The sequence below is a fragment of the Hippichthys cyanospilos genome, chromosome 13 (genome assembly GCF_059441005.1).
Source record: "Hippichthys cyanospilos isolate Australia breed blue-spotted pipefish chromosome 13, RoL_Hcya_1.0, whole genome shotgun sequence".
Classification (NCBI taxonomy): Eukaryota; Metazoa; Chordata; class Actinopteri; order Syngnathiformes; family Syngnathidae; genus Hippichthys; species Hippichthys cyanospilos.
In genome coordinates, this window is record NC_142381.1 from 10708511 (window position 1) to 10732569 (window position 24059).

At 38.1% G+C, this 24059-nt stretch overlaps 2 protein-coding genes across 3 annotated transcripts in view; one reads left to right on the plus strand and one right to left on the minus strand.

Moving 5' to 3' along the window:
* The first annotated feature begins 1166 nt into the window (after positions 1-1166).
* The window catches only part of ctnna1 (catenin (cadherin-associated protein), alpha 1), a 40447-nt gene continuing 17554 nt past the window's right edge, over positions 1167-24059 (plus strand). Inside the window, exons 1-9 of one of the 2 annotated variants that reach the window (XM_088431472.1) lie at positions 1167-1297; positions 3250-3364; positions 4168-4363; positions 8162-8328; positions 9511-9630; positions 10396-10665; positions 11849-12052; positions 22474-22554; positions 22701-22853. In XM_088431472.1, the coding sequence (XP_088287598.1) occupies positions 3260-3364; positions 4168-4363; positions 8162-8328; positions 9511-9630; positions 10396-10665; positions 11849-12052; positions 22474-22554; positions 22701-22853 (1296 nt within the window). In that variant the 5' untranslated portion in view covers positions 1167-1297; positions 3250-3259. Of the gene's footprint in view, positions 1298-1589; positions 1689-3249; positions 3365-4167; positions 4364-8161; positions 8329-9510; positions 9631-10395; positions 10666-11848; positions 12053-22473; positions 22555-22700; positions 22854-24059 lie in introns of those variants that run through there. The other variant, XM_088431473.1, reaches the window with a different exon arrangement.
* Positions 15691-20766, minus strand: lrrtm2 (leucine rich repeat transmembrane neuronal 2). The gene is made up of 2 exons (XM_088431893.1): positions 20144-20766; positions 15691-19555 (listed from the first exon to the last, which is right to left on the minus strand). Exons 1-2 carry the CDS (start codon positions 20364-20366, stop codon positions 17922-17924), a joined length of 1857 nt encoding a protein of 618 aa, XP_088288019.1. The 5' UTR covers positions 20367-20766; the 3' UTR covers positions 15691-17921.

Genomic DNA, 24059 nt, shown 5'->3' on the forward strand with positions numbered 1-24059 from the left:
GCCTCGGGAAAAACGTCTGCTGCATTTTTTATTCTTTTATTCTTGAGGACAACAGAAAGGATTTTCTGACAAGCCAACAGATATTTCATTGTAACACAAGTATTAATATATATATATATATATATATATATATATATATATATATATATATATATATATATATATATATATATATATATATATATATATATATATATATATATATTTTTTTTTTTTTTTTTTTGGATCAATCAGGAGGATTTTCAAGTGCCTCTTGCAATGTTACATTTTTCTGCCCACTCACTGCACACTTTTCTGTATATTTTTTTTTTTTGCACCCCAACCTCCCAAGATCTCAATCAATCAATAAAGAGCTCAACTGCAGGTGACTTTTCTCTTTCTCTACCTCCTTTATTATATTTTTGTGTCATCCGTGGAGACTGAAAAAAGTGAAAATCCTACTTTATAAAAGTAAGGAGTAGAAGGTAAACATATTTCAAATGGAGGGTGTGCAAGAAAAAATAGCTGTGTTAAAATGAGCAATATTTTTTTGCACGGGGATGTCAAAAGCAGCATTTTGATGTATGCAGTAGGGTTGATTAAAGCCAGAGATAAGGTGTGGGGGTTCTTACATTTACTCAGTAGATGGTTATCGTTTATCTGTTTTGGCAACATAATTTAATAGTTGTAGATTTTGACAGATTCTTGGTAATCCTCATTGGAAGTCCGCACACTATCCTAAAAGCAGTATATATATATATATATATATATATATATATATATATATATATATATATATATATATATATATATATATATATATATATATATATATATATATATATATATATATATATATATATATATATATATATGAATAAAATAATATAGAGAGGGCCGCAAATTGCCCCCGGGTCACAGTTTGGACACACCTGTTGAAGCAAATATTTTACTTGACTTCCCTTTTATTGCGGAATGTTTTTGCCGGTTCAAATTCTTTGTTGGGTAATCAATAACATGTTTTAACTTTCTACCGGGACGCGTATCTAATTTATTCTTTTTATTTTTAAAAGTCAACAAGTCAAACTGTACTGCCGTGGGTCAGGTTAGTGCAAGCGGTAAATAATCCATATATGGAGAGGCAGGATTACTGCCACGCCCGAAACAAGTCGTCATTTGCGGGCTAGTTGAGAGTTCCGTGGTAGACTCGCTGCCAGGAAGTTCAGGAACTCGGTCACCGCCCAATCCCCCCTCTGTCTCGGCTATTGTTGGGAAACAAGTCCACGACAGCGAAACCAGCGCGATCGAAACTTTTGAGGTAACATTTTACCGAAAGAGTTTGTGTGTCTTTTTTCCTTATATGGGGAGTTTATTTAGACGTGAGATTAAGTTTAAAAAGTATGTAGTATACAAAGTAAATCGTTTTCGGGAGGGTAGCGAAAAGGAGGAAAACTTGGGAGCGTTATCAATCCTCCATCTTGAAACTTTCCCAACGAATTGTTGCCGTTAAGTTAAAAGAGGCTCTTTGAAGTCACTTGACGTAATAAAGAAGTGACGATGAAAGGATGAAATGCAGACCGTTTGATGGTACTTTAGTTTCGCTTACTTTTAGTTAGAAGTCGTGGTAGTGTACGGAGCCCGTGTCGCGTTTGTTTGTGATCTAGCATTAGCTTTAGCGAGGTGTCGACTTTGGACAAGTACGCTTGTAGGTAAGCTAAACACATCATCCTGTAATATTTAGAATGATTGTCTTGCTCACATGGCGTGATTTTCCGTTAGAATCCACGTTTAACGATTTAAATAAGCGCTGTTGACTTTTTTTTTAAATTAGCCACACAGGTGCAAATTGAGCTACTTGTTAGCATATTGCTCACAAGTTTTTGGACTCGCGAACTGCTCAATGATTTAAGCAACTTTTTTTTGCCGTATGCACCGAATTTTATTGAGGGTAAACTGTTTATCAGAAACATGATTGCTGTTGGTTGGACCCAGTTGGAAATTAATTTTTGAGTACTTTATCAATAGATATCGTTAGATAGATATTTGAAGCCCGTTTGAAATGAGCCCTTGTTTATTACTAGGACTGCACGATTATGGCTAAAATAATAATCACGATTATTTTGGTCAGTATTTATATCACAGTTATTAATCCCATTTATTCATCATGTTTGAAACGTGTGAATTTATTGCCCTGGTTTTAAACAAGCCTTCTATAAACAAGGCGTCAAGGCTTGATACTTAGAAATAATAATAATAATCCTAAACTGGAATAAATAAAGTAAATAATAATTAAAACATGGCACTCTTCTTATTGAACAACTTTTCCGATTTTTATCATGCTGGATTTTTTGCTTAATACATTTTAGAAGACACTTGTCTTTGGAAACTTCTCACAAAATGTACAATTTTTCTTATCTTTGTTTTGCTTTAAAACAAAACAAAACATACATAGTTCAGCAGACTCTTTTGTAAAGTTCACAAATACTTAAATAAATACTTCCCTGAGTTTAACAGTTTATAAGCGATCTATTACCGATAATCAGATTTTTTAGAAAATTCAAATGCCGACATTCATCAAAATGATAATTATTAGTGCCAATAGTTTGTTCATGTAAATCCCACCTTTCAAAATGTTTTGTCAGAAAAGTCAACTATATTGACAATAAGACATATAAAAACCACGACAAATGTGATTATGGTGGCCCCTCTGCTAAATCCAATTTTGGGAAATGCGATGCTGCAAAATTCATAGAAAAAGGTGACTGGTGTTTGGGATTTTCTATGTTGTAACAGACTGACAGTATATAGGTAGGCATTTTATCACTTTTTTTTAAGAGTGCAGCTTTTATAAACAGCTATATATATATATATATATATATATATATATATATATATATATATATATATATATATATAAATCTGAGCAATTGATAACAAATAATCAAGCATAACTACAGGCATTGATTATAACACTTCCTTCAACACTGATAGTTATGATTTTTTCTATACTGTAGGTGAGCAACTTTTATGTCCACACTACTTTTCTCCATGACTCCTTTTGATGTTCTTTTTCCTCTTATGTCTGATACCAAATCAATGCAGTAGCAGCCATTGAAAGTGGAAAGGAAGGTTTTCTGAAGGCTGACATTTAGGTCCTTCGGTATCTTAAAGTTTTTGTCGACATCCTGAAAATCACTTTCTTGTACACACTGATTGATTGGTGGTAGCAGTTCTTTGTGTCTGTGATATGACTTTTGTCTTTCATATTAGACTTCCAGACATGACAAGCATCAACACTGCAAACATCAATTTCAAATGGGACCCGAAGAGTCTGGAGATCAGGACTCTGGCAGTGGAGAGATTGCTAGAGCCCCTGGTCACACAGGTAATAACAGCGTCAGCCTGCATCTTGTTGTTAACCATTCAAACGTAAACACTAGAAGTCCCTGTGTACAGGCCTTTAACGTTCTTGTAAAATACATGCATTTTGTATTTATTAATTATCCCATGTGCGTTTATTTTGTCTAATCCTTTGATCTTTGCAACAAAGGCATTTCTCATCAAAGCAAAAGTATTGAAAGAAGACACTAGGGAGCTGAAATTCCACCCAAATGATGACAACATGTCAAAGTTCAACTTGGCACGACCACTTAGAAATCACTCTTACCAGGAGTGTGCCTTGAACATGCTTTTTTTTTTTTTTTTTTTTGTATAACAGTACAGAACAGTTCCCTGTACTGGTGGACCAATAGCTAGGCGGACACTGAGTAGATTAGCAACCAGTGGGCTGAATCTCTGCCTCGCTCGACAATGAGGGTTTGTGTCAGCTGGCCGTGTGCTTTCGCTATGGGGGGCAGAGTGACTGTGGAAAACAAGTGTTTATCCCTTAGTTTAAAGACAATCAAAGCATTTGAAATTGTTGAGGAAGCAGTTACCTCGATGGAATCCATTGCTAAACAAATGTTTAAAGCTACTGTATTGCGTAAAAGCCAAATGAATAAAGAGGGGAACCGAATTTGATGCTTGCTGAGCTAAGGCTTTTGCTGAAAACTGGTGATTCTGAAGTTGTCCACAAAATTGTAGATAATGTGAATACACCTGATAATGATGTTTTGAACACTTGTTACTGATAGTACTAATAGTCAGATCAGTTTGCTTGGGAAAAATAGAGTGTTTTCTTCTTCATAGGTCACCACTCTGGTCAATTCAAGTAATAAAGGCCCCTCTAACAAGAAGAAGGGACGCTCCAAGAAGGCTCATGTCCTGGCTGCTTCAGTGGAGACAGCCACACAGAACTTCCTGGAAAAAGGAGAAAAGATTGCAAAGGAGAGCCAGTTCCTCAAGGATGAGCTGACTGCTGCAGTCGAAGATGTTCGCAAGCAAGGTACTGTGAAAATATAGAGTTAATCCATTCTTTTGGTCTTCATGCACTGCTTCTATACGTATAGTAATAAACCAGAAGGTTATTTACACAACACGGTGCTTCATAAGTACTAGTGAAATGCTATAGACAACAGCATTTTGGTACAGGCACTTAGTACAATATCAATCTTCATTGGACATCAGTGTTGTGAAAAGAGGGTCTGAACCTGGTTTGGAATATTCAGGTCACTATGATAACATCACAGTTAAGCAGATAGGTTGTTTTTTTTTTGTGACAAATGTGGATTGTGCTTATGAGCAGATCTGTCGCAATCCAGTTGCTACTAGGTTGTTTTCTGTGACAAATATGGATTGTCCTTGAGCAGATGTGTTGCAATCCATTTGCCACATTACTTGCAGTCCTGAGATTGAAATGCTGTCACCCAGAAATTCTTCTTGATGAACAAGATGGCCAAATCACATCTACCTGTATGTATTTGTACAATATTAGCTAAAGATGGATGGATGTTGTCATCAGCACACCTTTGGCTTTGTCATTAACAATGTGGTGTGTGACAGACTGATGACACAATATAGGAACTTTTTCAGACTAATGACACAATATAGGAACTTTTTCAACTAAAACTTGAACTTAGCATTACTATGTAGAGCAGCCATCTTGAAAATTGCAGTTAAGTGTCGCAGAGTAGACTGTGCTAGTTAGATTTGTGACTTGAGGAGGCGTTTCCATTTGTCTCTTCAAATTTGAGTTTTCTGAGTGCCTTTGTCTCAACATGTTGAGACCTACGCCACTGTCAGAGAATTTGTCAAATGTCGTCATCTTGCTCTTTATGCATACAGAAAATCCAGCCTTATTATAATGAATAGTAAAACTTAAATTCAACAAACTTAAATTCAATTGGGGGGTTATAATTATTTTGTGTATTTCGTAATTTACAAGTGTGCTTGAGCAAGACACTGAACCCAGATTTTCTCCCAGTAGATGCAGCAGTCATCTGCTTGGCAACAGCTTCCATATATGTATAAATGTTTGTGTAAATGCAAGCTTTTGTAAAGCACCTTGAGCGCCATATGGTATAGAAAGCGCTATGTAAGTGCGCTATGTAAGTGCACTCCATTTACCATTTTCAGCAGTAAATAGTTCGTATTGTGTCTATGATTAATTCAGTAACTGAATTAATTTTCATGTTCCTTTAATACCTTAAAAACTAATTTTGGCACTTGCAGTATTAGGCATGATACCTATCGATACTCAGTCACTCTTAAAAATGCTTGGTCCCACAGGGAGAAAGCAATTTAGGAGTCCAGCTTGTCTGAAAGTTGGCGGTGTTCTTTCACCAAGTTTCAATTATTATATTCATTAACACTGGTTATCTGTTTTTTCATATTGCCAGAACATTTCGATGTGTGTCTTGAGTGTAACCATTATCTCCCATTTACTGTGACAGCTCATGTGTCTTTGTTCCCTCAAGTTGGCTAGCAAGTTCAATGTGCCCTCCGTTTTAGCTCTTCTTTCAATACTTCTGAGGTGGCTGACATGTGGCCAGTTAGCCTTTGTGACACACACTTCCCAGTGTTGTGACTGTAGTTGCAGTAAGCTGTCACACGGCTGGAATGCAAGCACTACACTGGTGCCTCGTGCTGGCTGTCAGCTATGCTATGCTGCTCGGTGGAGCGTGACCGAACTGATAATGTGACCATTGAGAACGCCAACTTTGCCTCCATCCCTTGGTTTCATGTAACCTTTTCCACCCAGCTGTGACCTGCCAGCTGTTAGAATGTAAGAAAACATTGACGACATGATCAAGGATGACTTTGCACGTGTAACATGCGCTTATCCCAGGTGCTTTTATGTTTTCCTTGAGATTAAGTTTAATAGTTTGCCACTAGTTTTAATTTATACTTTAGTAAATGTTGAATAGCACTTTCTCTCCATGTATGTTGAAGGCACTGTATAACTGTTCGCGTTTCCCTATCCTTGGGCTATTTATCTTGCCCTTCACATCCTTTTTTTTTTTTTTATTTGCATTGCTGTTATTGAAACTTAATGAGTGATATACCTTTAATGGGCCTCAAGTGAGCATAAAAAAGAGAAGTATAAAGTAGAAATAACTGATTGCCATCTTCTCTAAAAACAGCCTTGACTTGGTTCACAGGAGGTGAAGGTAGTTTAAAATTTGTACTGCCATTGTTGAAGCTGTTTTGCTATGCATGAAATGTTTGAATTTTGTGTGAGTATAACCATCCCTCTCAAACTGAAAGCTCATTTCCTTTTTTGCTGTGCACATGTTAAGTTGAGCTGCACAACTAATCGAATTTTAATAGCGATCACGATATTGGCTGCCACCATTAATTAAGCTGATCCTCTGCAATATTAACATTTAAAAAGCCGGCTCTACGTACATGTCAAATCAAGCACTTTCAGTCATCCCACCACCAGGGGGCAAACATAAGGGTAACGCTTCCTTAAGCTTTGGAAATAGCAAGCAAGCAAATCGTGCAAGAAGGTCAGCAGCATGCTTTGGTTATGCTTGACGCATCTGCGAGCTCCACGCGTCAAAAGATGTAATTTTGCCAACCACGGCCATCTGCGCGTGCCAGATTTTCGTCAATGAGTACATTTTCGGAGTTTCTCCCGCGCGCACAACATGGCAGGCAAACTATTGCTAATGGAAGTTCGCCGGTCAAACAATTATCATTCAGCTAAAAAGTACAATGATCACTGTAGTCACTACAGTGACCTAAATACTGTAAACAACTCCTAGCGAGAGAGATGAGGAGCCGGTATAAAAAAAAAAAAACCTTTTAAAAAATTTAATTTGTTTGAATCTACAAGGATTCTCTACCTCTGTTATTGAGTAGTGTTTGTATGCTGTAGACTTTATCTACTGCCACCAGTAAGGGGGAATATCGGCTGACTGCGGGGAAAAGCCGCATCGAGTATTAAGTTCTCCAAAACGCATGCGCACGAGATTCCGCACGTCTTCTTATGGACATTTTAACCCAACATGATGAATAATCGTGATAAATGACTGTATTTCAATATTGACCCAAATAATCGTGATTATTTTTGACATAATCATGCAGCCCTAGTGTTAACTAATCCACTAAGTCTGTTTAGAAAAACAAAAAAACAAAAACAAACAAATGGCCTCTGTTTTTTTTTTTTTTTTAAATAAGTTTTAATACATGAAAAATAATTGCCATCAAGTTGCTGACAAAATAGATCTTTACTGCTGAAAGATTTACTGGATTAGTGATTGTAATAGAGGTAAGGTAAGGTAAGCTAAGATAAGGTATTTAAAATGAAATCTTTTGAATTTGCATGTTGCTCGATTAATGCAACCTCATTGACAGATGTGCTGATGTTCATAATGAGAGTGGACTAAGTCAATATGTGCTCTGTCAACCGTATAGGCCAATGTAGGACAAATCATGGCGCTGGACAAACATGATTGTAGGTAGGCCTTTTTCTGGGAGTTTGCTCTGTATCGTGCAAGATGGAATGTGTCAAGCTGAGCTCCATTGTGAACACTTTGATTGCCTGTCATAATTATCACACAAATATACGACTCAAACATAAAAAATGACATAAATGCTAATTCAATGTGAAAACGAAAAGACAAACTAATGTATCCATGCAGTATACTTAAACATAAAATAAATTCCACAGTCGATAACATAGTTTGATTGCGTAATGTAGGCTTAAACTATAGAAGCACTGCACGTAAGCTTTTCAGTTGCCAAAGCAATTGTAAAAATGTTAGAAGACATGCTCACAGCTATTTCCCATCCCCAGGTGATTCAATGAGGCAGGCTTCTGGAGAATTTGCTGAAGACCCCTGCTCCTCTGTAAAGAGGGGCAATATGGTTCGTGCTGCCAGAGCCCTCTTGTCGGCAGTCACACATCTGTTGGTTCTGGCTGATATGTCTGATGTCTACAAACTGCTGGTGCAGCTTAAACTGGTGAGAAAGTATTCATGCCTTTTTACCCATTGAGAAGTACCTATAAAAACAACAAATTGAGGATATTAAAAGATTAAGGTATGGAGAACTGCGAGATAAGGCTAGTTTGACAGATGTTTAGTCAGCAAAAACATTACAATTTGTCTCATTTTATATCCAGTGATCCCTCGCTACGTCACGCCTCCCCTATCGCATCCTCAGTGCATCACAGATTTTTTTCCCCATTAAAAATAAATAAATAAATTTAAAAAAGCCTATATTGCGGAGAGATGTGCTGTGAAGGTTTCCTGAGTGCCAGACAGACGAGTTACCAGTATATGCACTTGCCACGGGCAGTCCTTAGGCGTCGAACTACTGCAGTACACATTTAATTCAATCTTAAATTATTAAACCTTTTATTAAATTAAACCTGTACTTTTATCCCTTCCCATCCCTTTGGCTGTCTTCACATGGAGGGTCTCGGTTATATTAGTGGACGTGTAATTAGATTGAAGCCTGTAGCTGACCACACATAATAACAATCAGAGTTTACACTTGAAATTCCAATTTATTACAAAAGAAATCTAGGAAAGAGATTTACAACGCTTGGGTGCTGTGGTGCTCTTTTCTGCTCTTCCTTCAAATCTACTTAACAGCGTGTATGAGTTTCATGAGAGAGACGTGCATTCCTACAAGACACATGATTGGCTCCTCGCGCAACCATTGACCAATGAGAGTAGGAGTAGATACAACTCTTGGGCAAGAGAAGATTACAACTGTAATCTACTCCCGCCAGACAGTTGTTGTTTAAGATTTAAGTAAATATGTGTACTGCAGTAATATTTGTCTTAAATATGTAAGGTCTAAATATCACATTTTAAAAAAAATTCATGTACCCACATACACATGCATGAAAATTCCATTGTACTTTGCAATTTTTCACTTATAGCAGGGGGTTCTGGTCCCCATTAACAGTGACAAATGAGGAATTACTGCACTTTATTTTGGATATATCTGTAATGTAGACATAAATTTATACCACAGTCATATATTTTTGAGGTGCCATTTACCCTTCCCATATACATTCAATCTTAATAGTTTTCCAAAAGTCATGTTTCATTATATTGGTAACGTAAAAACATTGTTTGAATTTGTTTTGTAAGAGTTTTAAAATTTTTGAAACATTTTTTCTCTCAACCTCAGGTGGAGGACAGTCTTGTGAAAGTGCGTAATGCGGGAACAGAACAGGATCTGGGCATCCAATATAAGGCCTTGAAGCCGGAGGTTGACAAGCTGAACATCATGGCAGCCAAGAGACAACAGGTACAGTTCGAATATTGAGATGAACAGGATGACATCCCCAATCCCAGAATTGGACCTATGCTGGATATCCCTCAAAGTCATTGGCAGAATCCATATTGGACTATCAATTGATACACATAGTAGTTGAATGATTGATTTGATCATTTTTTTAAATATTGTTGTTTTATTACTAAGTGCCCATATTTCAGCAAATCTTGTGGCTTATAGGAGTGCCCGTGAGCTGATTTGACTAATTGCATGGCCAATCAATTGACAACAGTACTATTTTTTTGTTTTCATTCTTTTTTAATGGCCTCAGTGCCTTCATTTTTTTTTTTTTTTTCCAAAGGGCTGACACTTCACAGCAGGGCATGATGCTCTGCAACACTCCCACGCTATGTGTTTGTTTGTGTGTGTGTGTGTGTGTGTGTGTGTGTGTGTGTGTGTGTGTGTATATGTATATATATATATATATATATATATATATATATATATATATAAATAAACATAAAACAATGCCAGTGATTCTCATCATGGTGTCATTGGTATATGAAACTCTGAATAGTTTGAATAGAAACACATAGCATAACAAAGACATCTTTTAATGGCATGACTGACTGTGTTGTTACTGCTGGGGACAAAAATATATCTAGGTCACCCAGACAAGACTTCGTCACACTTAATGTAAGGGCATGACAGGCCTGTTTACGGTCTAATATTGTAAGTGCCTTACCAGTATATCCCATAACCCATGCCTTCACTTTTTTCTTGAACGCTTCCATTTAGGAGTTAAAGGATGCCCAGCACAAGGACCAAATGGCTGCTGCCCGTGGTGTTCTCCAGAAAAACATCCCTATGCTGTACACTGCATCGCGTGCCTGCCTGCAGCATCCTGACGTTGCTGCCTACAAAGCTAACCGTGACCTGATCTACAAGCAACTGCAACATGCAGTTTCTGGTATCTCTAACGCTGCTCAGGCCACTGCCACAGAAGACTCTGCTCTAAATCAGCAGGCAGGTGGTGGAGAGCTCGCTTATGCCCTCAACAATTTTGATGTAAGTACATGTGGGTGCAAAATGACAGCCAATTTACTTTAGCCTATTTTGACTTGTTATGGATAGGCACTATTCCATTCATGTCCTGGTGCTAAGTCTGGCACCGTTTGAAACCACCTGTATCATATTCATTGTAGGTAATATTTTGGCGGTGTTTAAAAAAAAAAAAAAAAAAAAAACAGCACGATAAAACACTGAGCTAATCATAATGTTGTGTGGGGTGATAAATGCTGCCAATTAAGCCATTAACAGACATAATTTTCATTATGAAATACGTTCATATTTATTCTATTTAGATAATTAGCTGCTCCTGTCTGAATTCTAAAAATACTTTGCAAGTTCCAACCTGCTCTTGTGTCAATTAGCTTTTGAACCGTTGGGCATAGCTGTGCACTAGTCGCTCGCAGTGGGACATTGTTTACCTTTTTGATTGATGTCTTCTACTTTACTGTCGTTTGCAATCCCATGGCTATATGTGACACAGTGCTTAATTACTCAAAATTCTGCAGGTGCTGCAGTAGTAGAATTTTATTAAAAGAAAAATAAACAACATTAACTGCCCATGAAATGTAGTTATCAAAATCAACAAAATTGGTATTAAAATGGTTCATCAATTTATTTATTTATTCTTTTTTTTTTTTTTTTTTAATTCAAAACTTGACTCCCTGCTGCACATCAGATGATCGACGTAAAACGTTTTACAAACTGATGGGAGCTGATGGCAGATCAGTTAAAATCGACCATGTTAGGCAGTCGTTTTTTATCATCCAGAGTTAAGAAATCGAATACATAAAATAGATCTAGTTTTAACTAGAATATTCTCATACGTCCAAGTCATTTCTTTCTCAGAACTTTAAACAACTTGACTTTGTCTCTCGCTAACGATGTGTTTACTCTTTATGGTAACTGGCTAGGATGAGAGTATATTTTAAAGTCAAATGATTCAAAATGAATGTGCAAGGTAAAATTTAGCTGATGAGTCAGCTCCTCATCACCAGCATAGCACCCCCACCCCTATTTTTTTTTGTCTCTGTGCTTGTTGCCATAGCAATATGACACGGAAGCATAGAAGGTCAGATTAGATGGAATGCAGGGGGCTGGATGCGGCTTTGACTGTGGGTGTCTAATGAACGGCATCTCTAACATCTGAATAATACCCTATGGTTTTTGTTTTCTTTCTCAGAAACAAATCATTGTAGACCCCCTGGCATTTAGTGAGGAGCGCTTTCGTCCATCCCTGGAGGAACGTCTCGAGAGCATCATCAGTGGTGCTGCCCTCATGGCCGACTCTTCATGCACTCGGGATGACCGCAGGGAGCGAATTGTGGCTGAATGCAATTCAGTGCGCCAGGCTCTTCAGGATCTTCTGTCCGAGTACATGGGCAATGTAAGTGTTTTTTTCCCCCTTTTTAATTTAGTTTTTTCCCCCCTTTTAATTTTGTCATCACCATTAGGCTTAGCCTTATTACATTAGCAGGACTTGGCTACCATTCTTTAAAATTTGGGGGCCTCAACTTTAAAAAAAATAAAAATAAAAAATCAATTTGTTATGTTTTGTACTGATTGCGTCAGTTATGTTAACATAAATTGATAGAGCTTTTCCATTTTGTATTGGTATGTTGGAAGGGTTAGGGTTCCAACAAGCTTAGTTCAGAGGATTCTGTCGTGGATTTGGGAAGCTCCTTGAGACACTTGTGATTAAAGACTAAATATGTAAAGTTGGCATGACTTCTTTCATACTTGGAAGCAGCACCTTGTATAGGGTTGATGTAGCAAGTTTTGAACGCCCTTTTTGCAAATTTGTTAGAATTCAAGTATCAGCAACAATATTTGTTACAATAATATCACTGTTGTGTCCGTCTTCACGCAGCACTTACAGCTTCCTGCACTAACAATAATGTCCGGCTTTGATTCTGAAGTTCCTAAGTGGTCTTTGACTCACGAATATTTGTTCATTTGTTGATTGAAAATTGTGTATAAGGAAATTTGCAGAAACCTCCCTTAATTGTCAGTGTTTCAGTGTTTTAAAGTTGGTAAAAGGGTTCATCTAGATTTTTTTCTTCTCTCTTTGACAAACAAATGTATTAAAATACAATGCACGCATCGGCTTTGCGAGTAACCATATCTTAAACTCATTTGGGATATCTTGAAAGGATTTGGATGTCTTTTTTTTGTGGTGTTGATTTCATAAGTTTTTTAATTTTTTTTTCCTGGTCTATTGTGCTATCTGTCAGTGCCCCCCCAGCCCCCTCTTCCATTTAGTTCTCAATGTAAACCAGGCACATTCATCCTCCTAAAATTCATGAGAAAGTAGCGCTGCACAATTAATCAAACTTTAATCGCAATCAGGATATTGGCTGTCACAATTAATTAAGATGATCCTCAGCAATATTAAACATGATGAATAATCATGATTATTCATCATGATTTCAGTATTGACCAACATAATCATGATTATTATTTTGGTCATAATCGTGCAGCCCTATGAGAAATTAAAGATAGCGTTCACCTAAAAGATGTGGCATGACAGAACAAAACAAACAGAGCTGTACACTAAGCCGGTTTAGCTAGAAGGGGGAACCTTAACCATCCATAATCAAGTGAAGTGTCCATAAGTGCCTCCGTTTGAACGCTTCCCTCAAGTCGCAATAATATGCTTTTCCATTCAACACGCTACATATATCGCTTTTTCCTATAACTGATGAGTAAGGTTACTACTTTGAAATGAGAGGCCTAACTCGAAGTGGTGATAAAATATAAGTATATAATTGTCATCACACTTCATTGTGTGCGATTTTGGAGACGTCTGTTCCTTGAAAATGTAGCAGTCATAAATTAATAGTGGTTATGTAATGCTACAAACTCAGCCTCTAATGGATAGGGTCCTGGTTGTCCCTGCAGTGCAACATAGTGAGACCTCAATTTTGACATTTTGATTGTCTTTGTAACAAATACATCTCTAGCTTTTAATGTATGTTAAGTCTTTCTTAAATGGAGCGTTGTTTGGACACAAGAAACGGTGAATTTCCTTTAACTTTAATGCAGAGGTCCTCAACTACTGAGCCGCGCCCGCACCGGTCCGCATGGGCCAAACCCGAAATAATGAACTATATTTGTGTATTAAGAGTCTGAAAGCTATTTTATTTTGTAAAAAAAAACAAAAAGCAAAATTACTCAAAAATAAGTTACATTCGTAAAAAACACGTCTTTGGGAAGGGGAAAGGGCCCAGTCCAGAGTTAGGTGATGAGCTTACAACTTTGAAGAAAAAGAAAGCTTTTAACAGGCAATACCATTAGTCCTACTTTAAAAATTATGACTTCTAGCTGTAAGGACTTTGATCCCTACATTGTCCAAAAAGTAACCACAAACTGACAAGGAAAGGATTGTCCACATTTTTGTTACCGAACCAGAAGACCTTGTAAATGGCAGAAGCCTCAAAAGTATTTTCGAGATTCCCGACGTCCCATCTGTGTGAAGAGAGAAACAAGCTGAGGGCTCTTAGGGCTATTAGGGGCTATTAGTTTAGCATTAATGGTGAGTACGCCATCCCCCCCCGTCAACTGTAAAATAGTCAAGAGTTGACCTGCATATAGCCTTGGCCTCAAAAAGTATGTTCGAGAATCCCAAAAGTCCACCTGTGCAAAGAGAGAAACAAGCTGAGTGCTCCCATTAGTTTATGGTACGTTCATATTTTATGAACCGCGTCCTTGGTGATATAAAGTTGGGGACCCCTGCTTTAATGAAGAAATTTGGCCTTTGTGATTTGACACCAGTTGTTTGTCTCGATGGTGGCTGCCTCGCGTCCATATTTTGTCTCTATATTCTTTGTTCTTTGCGTTTTGTTCGAATAGTTTTCTGTTATCAGTCATTTCATTGCATTCATATTTTATTGCACTTTTCTATTTCTAACTAGTTTTGAAAATGTATTGTGTCAGCATTTAACTTGGCAATGTACCGAAAACCTTATCCCGGTCGTATCGTTGGTGTCAGTTCAAATCACAAGTTACAGTCATTCATACTTTTTTAACTTTTTCATTATTGGTAAATCCATGTGTGTGAGTTATGTATTATTGTTAGTAATGGGTTGCTTTCTTTAGAGATGCAACATTAATGATAAAACAAACAAACATTTTTGGGGGTCTCCTGGAAAGCTATGATTTTGGAGGTACAAGGTTGCAGTCTGATCTCAATGATATACTGTATTACCAGAATATCAAGCAAAGAATAAAAAGCACAGTTCTCCTTCAGAATTTGCCTCAGTCAATATATCTATTTGACCAGGAGCTGACCAATAGGCACTGTTTAGCTAGCGCTTCTCTGGCCTCCAGAGGAGAAAGTCATTGTACAGTACAGTTGAGAGTAACTCGGCATTCTGGCTCGCAGTTGGATGAACCACTCTCCCTCCCAGTAACACCCTCCCAATCTTATGTAATCAGATGAAATGGTTGCACATCATTCCAAAGGAACGCATGCTGTGCACTATATTACCCTTTGGTACGTCTGATATGTTTTGCAAGTTTTTAAGTCCTTTAAAAGAAAATGAGCTACACAGAAATCCAAACCTGTTCATGCAGACAATAATTACACATTGCACACAACTTCAGACAGCCATAATTAAAAAAAAAAAAAAAAAAGGAACTCACTTTTTTAGGCAGCCATAGATTAAAAAAATGGAATGTTAGATTTTTGTGGGGAAAAAATGGTTTAGTGTGACACATTTGCAAATCATTTCTAATTGAAAAGATCAACATTCCAAGTTGACAAAGGGCTGAAATTTGAGTACGTTGTCATTGTTAAAATGTTAATTAATCAAATAAATACATGGAAATTGGCGTCATTGGAGAGACAGTGTACACTTTGGTATCATCCAGTCACAGGAGCACATCTATTAGATATTTGTACATTTATGGTTTGAAATAAAATAATCTATTTCCTTGCCATTTTGTTTAGTCTTCAGTATGCTAACATCCATTAAGTAACAATGTGATCAACTTAAGTACATTTTGAGCATTAATAAGGTAGACTGTTATTTGAACCATTTTATTTAAAAATATACTGTTATGTTTGGAGGATATTTTTTTATCATGATGGCACATCTTATGCACTATACAGATATGAAATTGTACATTTACAATACAAAATATGCAAAGCATTCATTTTGCACAAAAATGCTGGGTAAGAGGGAGGGATCAGTTTCTGTGTTTTTCCTTTTATTATTATTTTTTTTTGCAAGATAGGGAGCTAAAGGATGACGAGGAAACGAAAACATTTTACAAAGAGCCAAAGTGCAGAGGGATGCATATTTCTACAAATGCTGTGGCTTTTCCATCACATGGCACAACCATAGTTTTTAACAGTGAAATGTCAAATAGTTGATCAAACTTTATTGGAATGCCATATAATCCTCACGTTTGCTGTACCATAAAAGAATGTCTCTTTATCCTGGATGGCACTTTCAAACATGCAAGACGGATAAAAGGGTTGTTGTATAGCAGTGCGAAGCTGAATGAAATCAAAAGTAGAAACACAGCAGACCTGCTTTTTTTTCTCTTTTTTTTTTAATCCTTTTTTTTCCTGTTGCTTTTCAACGGAACAATTTGATGTATAAAAAACACATCTTATGAAAATGTGCTGCCACATTGACACAAACATTTATTTTTATGTTTGAAACCAACCTGTTGTGACCAAGCCAAAAATTGTAACGTTGGGTTTGTTTGGGTGTTTTAGAACATTGTGGTCTATCTATGAAACATTTCCTTGACATTTTCATTAGATGACCATTTTTTGTGAAAATGTTGCATTAAATTGTGGAGCTTTTCAATGCAAACCAAATTTGTTTTCACTTGTTAAGTATTATCCCACATACTTGGTCAGGTCAGAAACATGAACATTAGTTATAATAAACAGATACTTTACCCCGAGCTGCTCCTTTCATGCTCAGCATCATATCCTCTGTGGTTCTCTCCTTCACCCTGCCCCCCATCACCAAACTGTGCACAAAGAAGTGCGGAGCTGCGGCAGCAGCTTTAGTCTGATGCTAATGCACATCCTCTCCCTCCTGCATACAAATGTCTCCTGACCCAGGCTTACTGTTTGCTTATCGCTTAATCTCTATTTGTTTTCATGGTATTGTCCATAGTTTAGGTTGACACACCCGGTAAATGTCATAATGCAGAAGTCTGCAAATAGTCTGTCTCCGGATAAAAACTATTTCATACAAAGAATCACTCGTGATTTTATTTGACATAGTGTTTGAGTTTAATAAGAACTACATTTGTGTCTGAGCAAGCAAAATGTTGCCGGATCACTGGTGTGGGTGACAGAATATTTGATTCATTTGCCTTTCCCTAATTGGTTTAATCTTGGGGCCGTCAGTCCTTATTAGTGTGCTAGCTGTAAAGAGTCTGGGGTACTGAATGGTTTGATTTTTCACAATAAAATGGTCCCCTGTCTGGCATGTGCACTATTCATTAGCATTTCTTTCCTTGCCATCCACCTGTGCATAGCAAGGTAGAAAAATGTCAGGATTTTTGGGGGGGTGAATCTGCATGTAGATTCTATAGCTTATTCAAATAAGATTAACTTAGTGTATTGTAGAATGCATGAAACTTTTTCACTTAAGTTGACGGTACATCGGCATTACTACAAACATGAAACATTTAGAAATGGGCTCATTCGCCTGTCAAATAGATCACCCTCAGGAACTGTGATTTGTAATTTTTGAATGCAAATGTCTCACATCTCAGACTACATTTTTCGAATTTATAGATCAGTGTCTGCTGGTTTACTTTTTTTTTTTTTTAACAGTGCCTCTGGTGTTGGTCAGAAGTGATTTCAAATTTGTATAAAAAACATGATGCAATGATTCCATTAATGTATTTAGAAAAGGGGCATTTGACTGTTTGCTCTGTGCTGAGCATTATTGATATAAGGTGGAGACAAACCTCACAGTTGACACTTCTTGTTCAGAATGATTGCCCCTGCCTTGTACAAACAACTTCCATTCATAGAAAAATAAATGTATTCCTATCTCTACATCACCCGAACACCGTCATGTCTGTCGTTGGAACAATAAGCATTTGTCATGTTTTCTCACATCTCGGAAAGTAGAAATTCAGTTTTTTTTTGTTTTTGTTTTTTTTTTGTTTTGTTTTTGTTCTTTTTTGACATGAACTGGAAAACAAATCCAAAAAACAAACCCTGTATCATCAAATGGGCAAATGGCAAACCATATGTCCTAGAAATAAATAAGAGTTTATACTTCACACTCTTTGTAAGGCAGTTGCTGACACTTGCACTGCCCATAGCCATTAATGATCACAAGTGCTCCTTCTTCATGACTGGGCTCATACTCATTATAGGGCACCTGCGTAGCTAGATCTGCCATAGGCTGCCGCTGCTGGGTCCTCATCTGTCGGCGGTTCTGAATAGCGGAACAGTGGCGTATCCGGCGCAGGGTGGGGGGGCAGCACTTCCGTGAGATATATACAACAAAAATGATGAAAAAGAATGAAAAGAGAAGAGCCATAGTCCCCATGATAACCCTATGAGTCATAACGGTGTTGTCCATGATGGAGTAGTCATCTGTTACGGCTGGTTCTTCCCATATAGTGGTGGTTGGTTGAGAAATGATTGGTGTTTGTGTTGTTGTAGTGAATGTGGAGCAGCTCCAGTTTTCCTCTGCATAGTCCTGCGTAGGGGTTGGCTGCATAATTCCAAAATAGGAGCTTGTCATCTCTGCAGCTGTGGTAGCGTCAGTGGTTGTACTTGTGGTCTGAACAACTGGTGCCGAAAAATTCTGGCAAAGTTGGAATCCATACACGGCATCAAGTATTTCCTCTCCTTGGGCGTACTCAGGGCTATGGCAAAGAATGGAATGTTCCCACCTTCCCTTGAAGGTGCTTAGCCAAGTGGCTAGAGAACAAATCCTTTTGGTACATTCCCAGAGGTTGCTCGATAACCCAATAGTACTTAGAGACTGCCACATATCTGTGACTTGGGCATCCAGACTGATTAATTTGTTGTTATCCAACAGCAAAATCTTAAGATTTGGCAGCGTTTGAAAGACATCAGGTGTCAAGACTCTGATCTCGTTCCCTGTAAGGTCCAGTTTCTCCAAAGTGGTCCATGTCCACTCCATGCCGCATGTTATATTGTTGATCTTATTCCACTGCAGATACAGAAATTGGAGAGCCACGAGGCGTGGAAAATGGGCCAAGTTGATCTTCGTCAACTGATTGTGCTCCAAGTGGAGTTCTTTGAGTTTGATGAGCCCAGCAAAACCATTTCGTGCAAGGCTCCGTAGACGATTACTGCTCAGACCGAGGTATTCCAGGCTACGGCAGTCCCAGAATGCCCGAACAGGTGTGGTACGAAGTAAATTGGAACGTAGGTGGAGAATTTGCAGCTTTCTTAATCCATGAAACAGTTCGGGTTCCAATGCGGTCATCTGATTGAAGGACAGGTCTAAAATCTGCAGATTAATGAGGTGGATGAAGGTTGTGTTGGGCAACTTGGTGATACGATTGGAGCTCAGATTGAGGTCCTTTAACTTGTAGAGCCCTTGAAAGGCATCTTCTTGAACAGTAGTTATCTGGTTGTGGTCTAGGTGTAACCAGGTGAGCTGACTGAAGCCGTAAAATTGATCAGGGCTTAGTTCAGTGATGCTGTTGTGTCGTAGCGAAAGCCCCAGAGCTCCTTTGTCCACACCATCTGGGGGTGCCTGAAGTCCCTGGGTGTCGCAGTAGAACTGCAGGTCCTCACAGCGGCATTTTTGAGGGCAGGTTGTGCATGATGCAGAAGGCAGCAGGCACACAAGGAGCATGCTGATCATATACAGACAAAGAGCCGCTGGTGCAGGTCCCACCAATGGCCACCTTGAATGAAAACCTGAGTGGATTTGAAGATAAGAAAATGAGCGCAGTAGATGTGGGTGCGGGGGGCTCATCGAAGCTAATTAGTCAAGCATTTGAACTAAATTTTCTTCTTTTAATATTCAAAATACTTTTTCGTAAACCAATATCCTCAGTTCCAGCAACAGAGTGCAACTACCCTGCATAAAGTTCTGTCATCATGCAGATCATGTGTTTGGGAAGCGGGAAACTATACGCTGTTTCCCAACCCTACAGTAATCAATGCAATCATAATCATCTACCGTAACTTAGACTGCCAGTTAATACCACCTCTTAACATATAATGAATGAACTTATGTTTTAAATTGAATGTACAGTATAACAACCTCTGTTAACGTTGTGTTCCCTTCATGAAGCATCCTGTGGTGCAGTTGGATTACACGGTCATTTATACAATACATTGACAAATCAGTGTGTTTGTGTGTGTGTGTATGCGCATGTGTGCGTATGCGTTGGCGTAGAAGGAAAGAGTGGATAAATTGTGACATCATTTCAATTATTTACTTGTCTAGCTTGCCTTCCCTATTCATATCTAAATTTTTCATATAAAAAAAATCAAACTTACCCATTCTTTTTTGCACATTGGAAGCTGCATTCAACTGTCCTTCTCCGCAGACTTTTTGAGCAACCACATGGAAGAAAAATCCAAAAGGAAAGAACCTTTTTGGAAAAGCTCGAAATGAACCAACTGTTTTTGAAATGAAGCAATATTGAGCCCACACAAAGGAGAAAAAATAAAAATTTCCATGTCCCGGGCTGTTTATTCCAGTTTTTTTTAGCTGTCCCATAAAATCCAATAGTGGTTTGAATTGTGGTCTTTATCCAACAAATTCTAGAACTGATATAATCTATATATATATTTTTTAAGTTGAGCTGTTGCAGTCCCTGCAGTTCTTATGAAGGTTCTCCTCCTCCCTCCTTTTTTTTTTTTTTTTTTTTACCTTTTTCTTTCCTTGGCACTGCAATGATGTCAGATCAGCCGGTTACTTCAAGATAAAGCCTTTCTCCTTTCATGGCACTAGTCCTCCACCCCTAACTTGTTGATGGCATCCAAAGAATCTGCTTCTGACGCCGGTTAAGTCCCAACATTGCCTTCGCAGAGCCGCGAGCAGAGCCCTCATCTGCTTGCTCAGACGCAAGAAGAGAGGAAAAAAAGCCGAGCGGGGAGCCAGGGATGTTATTCTGTGCTTTTTGTTGCAGCCACTCACTGCTACAGAGTGGTGGCAGCCTGGCGTCGACCATCACTACTCTTTCTCTCTCTCTTTTTCTCTCCCACTCACACAACAACCCTCTTGCTCGCTGGCGGTCTCTTACTCCCTCAATCACTTGCTCCATGCCTCATACCACTGCACGTGCACCTCCAGTCTTCTTTTCACCCCCACTTCTTCCGCCTGACTTATCACGATCAGAATATTGATATTTTTAACATGTCAGGGTGGCCTACTTTTGAAATAACTCACACCTGTAAATTAAAGCCTTGCTTTGTTGGACTTGATAAATAAGGCTCTAATTTATTAAAAATAACATTTTAAAAATAAATACAATTGACTGCATTTGCATGTTTCTGGAGGAGTGCATTAGCACAGTATTTACAGAATTTCAAGCCTTGTTAAAATAATCTACCGGTACATTTCTGGGTGCAGAATGGACGAACACCCAACGACAAAACTGCATCCAACCGAATAACACAAATCAGAAGATTAATGCTACAGCAGATCCCTTGTCTCAATGTTCACCCACTATCATTTCTTGATAGGCACACAGCATTTGGGTATGAGACAGGTTCATGGTGCTGTTGCCTCTGATTTACACATTGTCAAGAGTATGACGAGACCAGAACCTAAATGGTTAATTGTTTCGCTTCTATGGCCATCTAATTTTCTTAGAACCTCTACATCTAGGTCAGTGTGTGTTTATTTGAGAAGTTTTAGCTCCGGTAACTTCCACTTGAACAGTTTCCAGAATGAGGCTGAACATCTCTCTGCTCTGTGGGGAGCAGTGGCTAGTAGTTTCACTACTGCTTAGCACTTAGCTTTCACTGCCAAAACTGTTGGAATGTTTCTAATTTTCTATACATAATTTAAGGACTTTTATTAAACTCTACATTTTACAAATATAGTCTTGCACAACTTTCATACTTTTGTTTCAGTTTTCGTCATTGTACAACTCAACCTATAAGGCCAAACACGATCATTGGTTGACTTCCAGAATTTCCTGCAGATGCTATAAACATAATTTGTTCAAATATCAATGCATAATTTCCTATTTTAACTGATTTAGTCATACTTCCAAACTTACCTTAGCACTCAGCATCTATGGCAGCCTGTTGATGCTGTTTCTTATTATTCCCTGAATGGGAGATTCTGCACAGTCAAGCATGTAAACAGCAACGTTGCATTTATTGCTTACAAAGTTTTACTGTAGAAAACGTCCAAGTGATGAAAATGTATGTTTAGGATCACATAGCCATCGTTGTCCTAATTCATCCAAACTTGAGGTTTGCATGATGGTATTTTCAGTCTTCAAAAAATAAATAAATAAATCTCTGACTCTGTGTAACATAGCCAAATTGAGAAATAGTTCTGATGAGTGTTCCTAGCATACCCGTAACCCTGAGGATGAGAGGCACAGAATATGGATATACGGATGTTAATTATTATTTTCGTGTGCACTGGAATAATTCCCTACTCTCATTCCACTTTGAAAATGTGGGTATCAAAAAAAAAAAAAAATAGAAGGACATTTCCTTTATTGGTTCTGGTGTTAAGTCTTGTACTGTAATAAATTAAGTTTGTCATCCGGGGACTTCTAAACAAACAGTTGTTGTTTTTGGGGATTATAGCATGCAACAGCCGTTACAATACAGTCTATGATGCTCCCATGTTTTCTTTCCAGGCTGGCAGAAAGGACAGGAGTGATGCTCTGAACACAGCCATCGACAGGATGACAAAGAAAACCAGAGACCTCCGCAGACAGGTTTTTTTTATTTTTATTTTTTATTCCTCTTGTGGTTTTTGAAATAATTTCCCTTCCTTCCCTGTTTAGTATTACCACTTTTGTAATGCAAGTGAGTGTGACATGCACTTTGAAACGTAATTTTCTTCTTTTTCTTGCCCTGATAGCTGCGTAAAGCTGTAATGGACCATGTGTCCGACTCCTTTTTGGAAACCAATGTACCTCTCCTGGTTCTTATTGAAGCCGCAAAGAACGGCAATGAGAAAGAAGTGAAGGAATATGCACAGGTGTTTCGGGAGCATGCCAACAAGTTGATTGAGGTAATGTACGATGTTCCTCATCAAAATGCAGCGCAACCTAATTTATCAGATTTAAATCCCCTTCTTGGCTTCTGTTATTTTACTCAACCCACTAGAAAGTATAGCCTTTCTTCAAATCCACTTTTCAAATTTTTTTCTGTAGTTTTCAAAATATACCAACTTAACCAGCTTCTGGCAGTAAACCTGATCAATTTTAACCTGTTCCTCCAGGATAATGATTCCAAATTCTTGAATAGTTTGCCTTTTACCTTCTGCAGTCACATGCACAAATGATAACATACTGATTATTGAAATGATTGCTTTTTTCCTGAGAACATGAGAGACCACCAAATGGTGACTTTAGAGCAGCAACAAGCAAGAGGCACCACTAGCTTGACCTCTTATTAGTGTACTTTCATTATGTTCTTTGAATGCCCATGTCTGAGCATTAAATAGTGACATTTGAAATGGGACATCTCCCCATGGGCGATTGTTGACCACAAGTCCAGTGTATTGGCTGCTCCACTGAAAACAGAGCGCTGGTGAATCGAACAGAATGGGGCACCACACCTGAGAGCAGACCTTTAAATTGCCAAGGAACCGCCTCGCCGTCAGTAACTGTACTGTAACTGTATAGATTTAAACCTCTTCCCTCTGTCAGATGCAGCAAAGTAGCCCTGTGAAAATCTGTGCTCTTCAAACTGGCGTTCGACAAAATTAGTATCAGTGTTGCTCTATTCTGTTCACATGATATGAGCATAATAGTTGGTGGCCTAAAGGCAAATGGTCCATTAGTTTATACACATTTGTTGAAACCATTATGACATTATTACTGACCCACATTCATCTTTGGATGCCATCGAAACAAATCCACTACCTTTGTCAGAACCATGCGGCTTTTCGTAGGCTAAGTTGAATTAAAAAAATGTACAAGCATGAGAGCCAGACTTGTGTCAACACTTTTTCTACTGTAGCAAAGTAAAACATTGTAATAGATTACATTACAGCACATTAGTGTCTGGATAATCCCACTTTAGTACGGTTCCCCTCATCCCAGGCATTTTCTTTCTACATTGTTGCCACCATATCTAAACAACAGTCTCTGACCTACATTTTCCTGGCGAAGCACAATGTTTCTTAGGTGGATGCAAAAATATTTTTAAAAATGATGTTCGGTTTTGTAGTTTTCAAGAAAATTCTGAACTTTGTCCTTTTTTCCTCTTGTGT

What these genes read in the sequence shown, in the direction of transcription:
- lrrtm2 (XM_088431893.1), bottom strand. Translation starts at nt 20,366, where the DNA reads ATGGGACAGCTAAAAAAAACTGGAATAAACAGCCCGGGACATGGAAAT. An exon ending in CAATGTGCAAAAAAGAATGG is followed by an intron (nt 19,556 to 20,143) that starts GTAAGTTTGATT and finishes AAATCCACTCAG; the next exon opens with GTTTTCATTCAAGGTGGCCA.